Source organism: Cygnus atratus, chromosome 19 (genome assembly GCF_013377495.2).
Source record: "Cygnus atratus isolate AKBS03 ecotype Queensland, Australia chromosome 19, CAtr_DNAZoo_HiC_assembly, whole genome shotgun sequence".
NCBI lineage: Eukaryota > Metazoa > Chordata > Aves > Anseriformes > Anatidae > Cygnus > Cygnus atratus.
The window spans coordinates 3372318-3383792 of NC_066380.1; the positions used below are offsets into that span (position 1 = coordinate 3372318).

Genomic DNA, 11475 nt, shown 5'->3' on the forward strand with positions numbered 1-11475 from the left:
GCAGTAAAGACGATGCTTTTACACGGCCCTGAAGGCAGAGTCTGGTTTTACCTGCTCTAATGCAAAACCTTTCCCCACGACACTCCCGTCATCCGCACAGAGCGGACGGGGACAAACCTGTGCAGCTCAGCCATGCCAACAGGGTGACGCCAAGCAGGGGACCAGTCCTCTGCACACCTGGATTCAGGGCCGAGGGCCGACAAATCCATTCGCTTTCACTGGCACAGTGCTGGCTGTGGGGCAGCTGGTCTCTCCCTGCCCTACAGTTGCTGCAGAACATGCTGCCTCCCAGCCCTGTTTGCTCAAGCCCAAGGTCGCAGGTGCAGCAGAGCGGATGTGACCGACCACGTACAAGGCTTTCCTACGACCACAGCTGCAGGAGGAGCCACGTGGGTACGGCCGTGCTGCAGGGTTGTAATAAAATAAAGCCTGCTGCTGAGCAAACCGAGGCTGTGGACCTGTTACTGGGGGCATGGAGCTCCCAGGGATGGGGCTTGGAGGCACTGAGACAGGTCCCTGGGGGTCTTTGTCCTCCTGCCTCAGACCAGGCAGGGGCTCAGCACGGGGCTGTCAAAACAAGGTTGTAAAATTGCCACCAGATCACCAAACCCTCCCCTTGCAGGACCTGAAGGGTCAGCACCGTTCCTGACAACAGCCTTCCTCCCCCAGCTCCCACACAAGACCAGGAGTCTCCTTTATTTAAATAACCAAAAGGTGTATTTTTTTTTTTTTTTTAAAGCAAATACATTATTCTCACCCCAGTTAAAAGCGAGCAGCAGACAACGCACAGAGGCACCACTCCCTCCTCCCAGGTGCTGCAGGAGTCACCCCGTGGCTGCTCTCCTGGGACCTGTCTGGGTTTAACCTCTCTGACAGCCGCTCGTCTGCCGCTCTTACAAAGTGCTGGTTCGGTTTCCATCCTCCCACCCCGACCCATCCCACGGGTCGGACACCTGAGGCCGTACCGTAAGGCCCCTCCATAAAGCCCCAGCCCCCTGCCAGCTCAGCCCAAGCACTCCCTCCCCTGGGGAGTGCTGGCTGCGTGGGATCCCCCCGCCTCGCCCAGGCAAGGCTTTACCCCCAGAAATGCCCTGTGAGCCCAATTCCACCAGTGCAGTCACAGACAGGCTGCAAGACCTGGTTGTATGGGTTACCCAAGCAGCCCCAGGGGGCTCACCTCAAGGTGTTGCTCCCTGCTCCTTCAGCAGGGGTGCCGAAGCCTCCCTGCACCCTGGAAGCACCTCGGTGAGCCAGCCCTGCTCTTCGCAGAGGGCATCGGTGCTCCTGCAGCTCCCAGCGAGGGATCCAGGAGCCCTGCCGGTCCGCTACCCCGGAGCGCAGGGGAAACCCCATTAGCTGGACTCCTGCTCTGAGGACTGAGCTTATTCCCCCAGGGGAAGAGCCGAAGCCTTCCAAGCTCCGCTGCTCATTACAGAGGCAGCTCTCACACCCTGTGGCTCCTCCTGAGTTTTGCATCTCTCGCGGAGCAGCAGCTCCGCTGAGATCAGCGCACAGACATGGGAGAGGCACCATCTTTCGGCCAGTGCTGACCATGACAAGACGAGCGTGACGGAGCCCTCTGCATCTGGAACAAGTACCACGGGCACTGGGATGTTGACTGCGAGGGGGTCGAGCAGACAGCACAGCAGGGAGCCGGCAGAAGTTTGCACCAAGGAAGCACTGGGGCAGCCCAGGTGCCTGTCCCGCAGTGTCCAGAGGCTTGTCCTGAGCACAGCTTGGCCCAGGACCCTGACAGATCTGTGCAGTTCTTAATCAAGCTGTGGCTCTATGCCAGCAACAGGCGTGGGGTCTCATTCAGAAGATGACTTCTGGCAAGGCTGGACGGCACTCAGACAGCCCCAGCCTGCTTATGCTGGCTTGGTGAGACCGCAGCTTCCCTCTGCACTGCTGCACCCCTCAGTGACCAAGAGCACTTGTTCAGACAGGGGAAATCCAAGCCCTAAGAGACATTTAAAAGGCTGGCTGGCCGCATGCACTCCCCTTTTCTGCCCACCTGAAGTTATTGGCCCTCGGAGCTTTCCACAAAGTGCGAAAGACTTGGCTAAAGAGTGCCTGGGCAATGCAGAGCCCCAGCACAAAACGCTGCTGAGACCCAAGGGCATCTCTCAGAGTCAGCTGTGAGCTCTGCCCTGCCTGGGGAGGACACCATGCTCCCAGCACGCACGGAGTTGGGCTTTTTACCCAATTTTCAGCCTGGTCTGAGCAGTGTCACGTGCAGATACGCATTGCTGCCTGGTGGCTTTCCATCTGGGGCTGTACAGGGCCAGGCCAGCACCTAACACAGGCGTGGGGACACGGGGCAGGGCCCAGCCTCCAGCCAGGCTTTCTTCATCGCCCCACAGCAGCTGCCCGAGCTGGGGAACTCACCTCTCTGGTCATTGAGCCCTTTGGTAGCACAAGTTTGATGCCTGAGAAATACAGAAAGAGGAGACGTTTCATTGCAAGATAATGTACCCAGAAGAGAAATCCACTCAATGGGGAACCTCAGCGCTGGCTCAACACGCCTCGTGTGCCAGTCCACGATGTCCCCAGAGTTAGAAGTCACTGCAGAGGAAGAGAAGTTCCTTGGGTATTTGGCAACAGACAGGTCCCTTCAGCCACCACCGCATGGTGCCGCCACTGGAGGAGCATCTAGGACGAGTCCTTCGCCTCGCCTGGGCGGCCGGACAGCCTGAAGAGGGTCTCCCTCATGGTGCGGTAGCATCTGTCGGTAAGGTCAGAGACATCGTCTGATGTCAGGCCTTTGGTCTCTATCGGAGGCAGAACCTCGACCTTGATTTTGCCTGGGAAGACAAGAAGAGCCTGTGAGAATCCCCCACGCGATGGGAGCGCTGCTCTCTGCCCTCCCGGGACACCTGCACCCCCTGCCCAGCCCTCACCCCCCAGGGCTCCAGGCACCCACCCTCAGGCATCCACCCCTGCCAGCGCAGGCTGTGCTGCCCTCAGGGGAAGAGATCGCTCTGGGAATTAGGCCCTGTCCTGAACAGCTGCGCAAAGCAAACAGCAAAGCACTTCCCATGCCCCAGTCTGCAGGGCAGGGCAGGAGAAGAGGCTGCAGGTTCTGGCAGCGTCGTGCTTTGGGTTAGGCCCCTCTGCCCTCAGCAACAGCCAAGCCCATGCCACATATCAGGGTGTAAATCCACATCAGGACCCAACACTCTCCTGAGAGACTGCAGGAGCGGCTGCTCTGCAGGGTTTTCAGCCAAGGCTGGGGCGAGCACGCAGGGCTCAGCCTGAGCCAGGCGCTCCCTCCATCTGCTCCTACCCGGCCTCCTACCTTTGGCTGGCTCTGCTGAGCCAGGCGCGGAGCATGCAGAGCTCCCAGAATTAGAGTTACTGATCCAAGCTGGTTGAAAGCCAACTTTCTGCCCAGCACTTTCACTGACAGCCTTCTGAGCATTAATACAACTTGCAGAGGGGTCCCTGCTCTGAAAGGCCAGGAGGCAGACCGTGCTTGCTTCTTCCCCAAAGCCTGAGCCCTCACCCAACGCCCCTGGCTGTGCCAGCTATGAGAGGGCGAGGTGGTGCCCCGTTCTTAATGAAAACTTGGCATATTTAATCGCATTCTTTCCCGAGTTAACCCAGCCCAGGCTCTGGTGCCAAGCGTTTGAACTGCCTCCACACATCTGCCAGCAGGGCTCCTCCTGCTCAGCACCGCTTCCCTCCCACCAGATCTCCACATGGAGATGGCATCGCCCCCCCCGTCTCTGTAAAGTTTCTTTCGTACCTGATGTGAATAGATTCTTCTTTGGGTTATAGAAGGTGGTGAAGGAGGAATACACCACGGGGATCACCGGGACCTTGGGGAGGAAGAGGGGAAAGTTACTCGCACTGCAGCATTTCCGCAGCAGCCCAGGGCAGGGCAGAGACAAGCCACGAGTCCCACGCAGCAGGGCTGGCTCTGGGCCGTTTGGGGCACACAGCCCCACAGGGGAGGCTACACTTCAGTCTCAGGCAGCACTCAGCCTGGCTCCTCCCAGGGCAGGCTTCGAAACGCAGGTAGCTTCCGACCTGCAAGCACTATAAGGTGCCTGTTTTGACAGGCCTTCTGTGCTGGGTAAGCACGAGCGTGGGGCAGGCCAGGCGCTGTGCCTTCAGCTGCTCAGGGAGGGCGTCATCAGCAGCGGCCCGTTGTTCCCAGGGGAGCCTCCGACAGGCAGAGACACAGCCGGGAGGGCAAGCACAGAGCCACGGTGTTTTAGTGCTGGTAACACAGACACAAACTGCAGTCGGTGACTCACGGGGAGTGTAAACAGAGGTGGGTGCCGTTTCCGCCAGCAGCCTTTCCCACTGGCCCCACCACCCCGCTGGGGTTGCACCAGCCCTGGCAGGAGCAGGGATGGCACAACGCAGGCTCCACCTGGGCTTGTAGCAACCCCCCGGGGCTCCGGTTGGACACCACCACTCCTTTAGGAGTGCCGGCAGCCCAGAGCCAAGGAACCGTTTGTTCCCCCACTGACTGCTCACAGGTCTTGTCATTTTGGGGAGGGAAGGCATTTAAGACAACGCAGAGCGGTGCCATACGGCTGCCTGGGAAGGAGCAGCTATTTCTACGAAGAGCAAGCCCAGATGTTGCTCTAAAGCACGAGCATTAATAAACCCGAATCAACACTATCCTATTGCAGCCTGGGGGATTGAGAAAGGAATTGACAGCTTTGGGATCCTCCAGGCGAGCTCTCGAGGTGCAGGGCCCGCTGGGCTCCCTGCCAGGGGCGAGCTCTGCGCTGCGGCCGCTCTGCCAGGAGCTGCCCACGAGCCAGCCCGGAGGACCTGGCCCTAAAGCAGTTCTGCTCAGGGGTCAGGTGCGCCCGTCCCCATGCTCTGCCCTCCAGATGGGACACCAGGACGACAGCAGTCAGGAGAGGGGACAAGGCAGCTTCTCCGCTGCCTGCGGCCACCCACTCCAAGGGGTCGTGTCACTCCTGCAGGGGAAGGGAGAGGCTCTCAGCTCTCGCTGGGCAGTGCTTGTGACACCTAACGGTGGTTTAACAGAGGAGCGCAGCCGCTTGAGAGCAAACAGACCCTGCGACTGTACAACCAGTCTGCGATGCCACTGCAAAAGCTTTCGGGGTCCCCACGCAGGGGCAAAGCGCTGTTACCTGTGCCTGGACAGCGACGTGAAACGCTCCCTTCTTGAACGGCAGCAAATCCCCGGTGCAGTTCCTCGTGCCCTCTGGGTACACCCACACCTTCACCTGCACGCGGGGAGATAAGGCTCTGCTCCAGCAACCCACTCGCAGCACTCCCTTCCTGCTGGCTGAGGCAGCAGCAGGACTGCCACGTCCCCCACGCCACCCCGCCGAGGGCCGCAGTCACACTCACGTTATCGGTCGCCATAGTCTTGGCCACCTCCGCCATCACCATCTTGGCACTGCTGGTGCTCTTCCTGTTGATGAAGATGACACCACCGAGGTAGATGATGAGCCCCACAGTGCCGGCGTACATCAGCTCCTTCTTTCCCACCTGGACACAGTCGTCGGGCAGGACCTCCATCAGCCCTAACGTGACGGCAGAGGGTGAGACCCAGCAGCCACCCCCTTCCCAAGCGCCTGCACTTGGACGGGACAAGAGACACGATCCGAGGCGGGGAGGGGATTGTGATGGCTCAGGGCGAGGGGAGACCCTTCCTGAATCCAGCACGGAGAGAGAAAGCTGGACCAGCTGCCTCGGTAGCGTAGACCAGTGCCAGGGCAGGGGGGCTGCGTGGCCAGGAGATGCCAGCAGGGTTTCCCAGGTGGCGAACAAGAGAAGCGCTCCCTCCCTTGGGCCAGCTCCTCACCCATCATGTCGAGGATGCTCTGGTGGTTGGACACGATGATGGCAGGGCCCTCCACCTCGAAGTTCTCCCGTCCTTTCACCTCAAACCTCAGGCCAAAGAAATACTTGAAGGTCTTGACTACAGTTTTGATGATCCTGGGGAAGAGAAGAGAAGAGCGGTCAGACAGCAGCAGGGCAGGGATGTAACAGGGTCTGCTGCACCGTGCAGCACCAGAGTGGGTGGAAGGAGATGAGAATTGTGTTACAGCCAGCCTCCAGTCTCATTTGCCCTTGGTTCGCCTAGGTGCCTGTCCTGCATGACTGGTGCCATGTGCCCAAGGTGCTTCGGTTGCTAAGCACGGTCCTCTTTAGTGGGGAAATTTTACTGGAAGCCTGGGGGAAGCCGATTGTAACTTTGAGCCCGGACCACTCCTCCTGCTGCCAGTCCCACCCATTTATTGCTGCTCGTTTCCCTCTGTGTCACGGTCTGCTCCAACGCTACCGACGCTTTCCTGCTGCAGTCAGCAGAGCCCCACAACCTGCTCTGACAGCTCTTCTAGGAACTGCCACTCCCCAGCGCATGGCCAACAGCCTGCGCCTTTCACCCGAGGAATGCTCTGCTGATCCTGCTCACTGCAGCGCTGGCAGGTGCTGCTTAGCAGGACTAGCAGTAGTGGGGTGTCTTTACCCTAGGGGAGTCCAAGAAAGGAGGAGAACAAAGGCAAGAAGCACATCCTGGTACAACGAAAGGAGGCAAGCAGTGAACGGGATGCTCCCCACGCAGCTTGGCCTTGGGGAAGTGCCCTTGGCAAAGCCATCTTCAAGCCAAGAGCTTCCTCCTGCCAGTTCGGTCCCCCAGAAGACCTTCAGGTCTGTCCACCAAGCTCCTGGCTTCCTTCCCTAGTGCCTGAAGGTCAGGGGCTGGCAGGAGGCACCAGCAGCTCGGCTCAGCCCTGCCAATGCATCTCGTGGGCTGCCGTGCCCTTGCTGAGCACGGACAGCCCGGGCTCCGTGGCCAAGCCCCTGGCAGCCCGCGGGAGCAGGACCCATCGCCACCGCCCCTGGGCAGGTGGGAGCTGGGGACCCTCCAAGTGGGCCAAAGGACGCAGGCAGAAGCTGGCAGCACACGAGGGCTATTTTGGGCAGGGGAGCAGCCATTTGCCAGGACGGGAGGCGGAGGAGCTTGCACATGAGCAAAGCCCCCAGGAGCAGCCACCAGCACAGCTCTGCCTCCCCTAGAGCAGGCTCGCGAGCTGACCTGCCTCCAGCAGGCACCCGGACACCCTGTACCTTCTCCCTGCAGACAGGGGATGGAGCTTCCCTCCCTGCAGGAGGGGAAAGAGGGACAACATCAGCTTCTCCCCCACCACGGGGTCCTTCTGGAGGGGTACACACCACCACCCACCCAGGAAGCATCTCTGTCACCTGGGAGGGCAGGTGAGCAGCCAGCAGGCATCTCATCCCAGCTTGGCAGCAGCTCCCGGCATCTGTTCCCCAGAAGTTCTCCCCGTCCCTGCCATCAGCTCTTCAGCCACAAGCTCTCATCCGCACAACTTCCCTGGCTCGCTCCTTCCCGCAGCGAGTGCCGTGTTTCCGTGGGGTGCCCCGCCATACAGGTCCCTGGGTCTCTGGCTTTAACGCCAGAGTTCAGGGCAGGCCAGTGGCCGCGGGTAACTCTGCTGCGTGACACAGCTGCTATCAGTCCCCGGCATGCAAACCTGCTGCAAAGGTCAGAGCCGCACCCAGGGCAGGGAGGCTGCAGGGGTGAGGGGAGCACGGCCCGGGCAGGGACAAGGGGCAGGTGAGGAGAGACGAGGTGACACAGACCGGTGAGGGCACGGTGGAGGCCATGCCACCGGACTGACCTAAATCCCACTTCTCCTCCCTTCTGACTGCCAACCAAAGGAGAGGTCGCTGCTCTGCAAGTCACGCTGTTCGGAAGCTGCCGGGAGAGGCTGGTTACACATTACTCAAGAGCAAACCATCCAACTTCCTCCTGCCAGTAAGGAGCGAGCGCTTCCTTGCACAAGATATGGCCTGAGCTGCTGAAGAAGGCAAAGGGGCAGAGCTCGGGGCAAGTGAAGAGGAACTGGGCGATTGGCAGCCCTGCTTCAGCTGGCCACGTCACCCACGGGGCTATGCAGATAGAGCTTACCCCCCTCCAGCCGTGCGAGCAGCTTCCCTGCTGGTGTGGAGGACCCTGACTCGGTGCAGTCGCAGCTGCAGGCAGCTGTAAGTCTGATGTACTTGTTGCCAGGCACAAGGAGCTAGTGGACAAATGAGAGGGAACGTGCCTTTCCAGCACATCTGTAACAGCTCGAGCCTGAAATCCAGCAACCCCGGCTTCACACGCACCACAGCCTGTGACAGAGGCTTTTTTAGGATCCTCTGACTTTGAAGGATTAATGCAGGCTGCTTACCAGATTGGAAACTCTCTCGCAAGAGGTTTCGCCACTAGATAAACAGATCTATCTCTATCAGCCATGGAGGGCAACCTCTTCCAAGTCACGGCGACTTGGCGCTGGAGCCAGGAGCACAGCAAGGACAGGGTGTTCTGCGCCAGGCAGCGACGCCGTTATCGCTGTCTGACCACCAGCATGTGCTCTCCTCCAACCCCTTTCCTCGCGGCAGTATAAACAGTCTGGGAGATTGCAGAAATAAGGAGCTTGTTAGATCACCTCAGCCACAGACCTCCCAGGAGCTAGGATACGCGACCAGGATCATCAGCCAGCGCCAGCGTGTGGAAACGATGGGCTTAAGTTACAGGAAAAGGGTGGTTCTGGCCAAAATTCAGCTCCGAGTTTCAACAGGAGAACTGTTCAGAGCAAGGAGTTCTTGTTCCCAGCAAAGTTCCTTTTTAGTTTTACAGATTTTAAAAGTTTTAAGGGGGTGGGGAAAAAAAAAAAAAAAAAAAAGAAAAGGGTGTTTCCATAACTGACATCACAAATTCTATGGGTTGCAGGGTTGGTTGTTGACTCCTGGGAGGAGGAGACCTTGCGCTGGAAAGGTTCTCCGGAGCAAGCCAAGGAAGTCAATGCCTGAGACGGAGCTGAGCAGGAGACCCTGGGGCACAGAGTGGTTTGTAACGCCCGCTGCCAGGCCATCGGGGCGCGTCGCAGAGCATGGCCCGGGGCAGGGCAGCGCGCAGGAGGCAGCGCGACCCACGCCGCACTTCCTCCCGACACCGCTCGCTCCGCCCCGCGCGGGGCACTGGGAGCTGAATCACACCCCGAAGCAGCCAAAGTCCAGCTCCACCGGCTGGGATGCTGCCCAACCTTTGATCCACGAGGATGCGTCAAGGCACCAGGGCTCCACTTTCACCCCCGAGGAAAAGGTCCCCCCCCTCCCTGCCCACAGAACTCAGCCTGCGGGGCAGAAAGAGAAACGAAGCGGGGCTGACAGCGGGGCCTGGTAGCAGACAGCGGCACAAATCCTCACGTAGAGGGAGGACTTTGGACAGAAACCACCAGAGACACAAGTGCTAACCCTGCCCCTAAAACACTCCTGTGCCTTCACCCACACAGGGGCTGCTCCTCTGCAGGAGCACCCCGGGCTCATCCCCAAGCACCGAGCACCCCGGGATGGCCGTGGCAGGACCCAAAGGCCACCAGCATGCCCTGGGCAGCTGTTTGGTGGCCAAGTTCTTCGTGCTGCTCCCCAGGCAGAGCACGGGCATGTTTTTAAACGGCACAGCCATCGCTTTTGGAGGAGAAAGCACCGCTGGTGTCCAGCCTTCACCAGAGGCATGCCAAAGGGAGAGCCCTAGCATCACCCCACCTCCCCGCTGCTCCTGCCGGGGTCCCCAAACGCAAGCACGGAGCAGGGGGCAGACAGGGGGGCTCCGAGCCCCCCCCCCAACCCACCCTAAAGCCTGGAGGCCACCCCCAGTCTGTGCTCCGAGACATCTCCAGCAGCATCCCCGCGGCGTGGGCAGCACAACCGCGGTTCCCCACCACCCACGCGTGTCCCGGGGCTCCCCCCCCCCTCCGGGGCTCCCCGCTAGCCCCGGCACTCGCCTCATGTTCTTGACGGTTCGCCCGCCGTTGACCAGCAGGCAGACGGGCGCCGTGAACGCCGAGCAGACGAAGAAGAGCAGGTAGTAGAAGCCGATCCGCAGCGCGAAGTTGACGGCGGGGCTCAGCTCCATCAGGACGTGCAGCAGCAGCAGCACCGCCGCGCCCCACAGCAGCCAGCCCAGCTCCATGCTGCTTCCCACCCCCCCCCCCGGGCCCGCCGAGCCGAGCCGAGCCGAGCTAAGCCCCGGCCGCCTCCAGCCGCTCGCCGTGGGTTGCCTCCGCCTTATGTGGGCGGTGCGACCGGCCCGGCCCCGGCCCGGCCTTGCCCGGCCTCCCCGCCCGGCCCGGCCCTCAGCCAGGCGGGGGGGAAACGGGGAAGGCGGCCGGGGCCGTCCCGGTGCTGTGGGGGGAGAAGGGGAGGCCGTGATGGAGCCGGGAGGGGGGGGGGCCCTGAGGTGCTTCACGGCACGGTGTGGGGGGTTTGGGGTGCCCCCGTGGTGTTAGGTGGGGTCTTTGGGTCCCTGCGTGAACATATGTGGGGGCTTTGAGTCCCTTTGTGTCAATCTGTGGGGTCTTTGGGTCCCCTTGTGACAGTATGTGCGGTCTCTGGGTCCTCACATGAACATATGTGGTGTCTTGTGAGTCCCCACATGACAATATATGGGGTCTTTCGGTCCCCGCATGACAGTATGTGAGGTCTTTTGAGGCCCCTCATAATGCTATGGGGGGTCTTTGGGTGCCTTCGTGACAATATGTGGGGTCTTTGGGTCCCCTCATGACAATATGTGGGGTCTCTGAGTCCCCTCATAATGCTATGTGGGGTCTTTGGGTCCCCTCCTGACTCTATGCAGGGTCTTTGGTTCTGCTTGTGAGGCTACATGGGGTCTTTGGGTTCCCTCATGGTGCCCTGAGGGCTTTCTTTGGGTGCCCCCATGGTGCCATCTGGGGTCTTTGGGACCTGTCGTGGTGCCCCATCACCATCCCCTGGCTGTTTCCCTGCCTCCCCGCAGAGGACCCTTGAGCCATGTGCTCAGCGGGTGGGAGTTCCCCCGCTGGCGCTGGGGTGAAGTCAGGATCAGGCCAAACAGCTTTGTGGGCGCGAAGCTGGCAAGGGAGATGAAAGGAAGTCTGCTGGAACCAGCACAAACCCTTTCTCTGGCTTCAGCAGGTTTTGCAACACTTTTTATGGTAAAATCCCGGTCCCGTGGATGATAATGACTTCATCTGGGTGGGATGTGGGCCTGGCAGCGTGTTGGATTTACACCCCTGGTGCTGCGGTCCTGGTGGCATCAGCACAGCAGACTTCCCAGCTCCTGGAAAACCAGAGGAAAAGCGATATCCCTTCACAAATAACTCATTCCCTTGGCTCGCCAGAGGTAACGGGCTGTTCCCACGTGAGCTGCCACCAAAACGAGGGGGCAGCTCGCTGCGTTTTCGCCGCCCCTCAGCAGCTGTAATGCCTGACCCGGGAGACAAGCTTTCTCTCTGTCGGAGAGAGCAAGGCCGGCACTCCCTACAACTGCCAGGCAATGACATCTCAGAGCCGGTCTCATGATTCCTGCTAATGCCACAAAGAACCCTTATTGTATTAGCATCTCGGCACAGCATTAGATTAATCCCTCGGGCCCGCATCGCAGAGGCTGCTCAGTGAGCCTTGCTCCAGCACTGTGCCAGCCCGCAT

General features: G+C 60.3%; 1 protein-coding gene across 1 annotated transcript; it reads right to left on the reverse strand.

The window, feature by feature from the left end:
• Positions 1-700: 700 nt before the first annotated feature.
• AGPAT2 (1-acylglycerol-3-phosphate O-acyltransferase 2) lies at positions 701-10077 on the reverse strand. Its single transcript, XM_035555298.2, has 6 exons — positions 9795-10077; positions 5801-5934; positions 5344-5519; positions 5121-5216; positions 3749-3821; positions 701-2804 (listed from the first exon to the last, which is right to left on the reverse strand). Exons 1-6 carry the CDS (start codon positions 9980-9982, stop codon positions 2653-2655), a joined length of 819 nt encoding a protein of 272 aa, XP_035411191.1. The 5' UTR covers positions 9983-10077; the 3' UTR covers positions 701-2652.
• Between the last annotated feature and the right edge of the window lie 1398 nt (positions 10078-11475).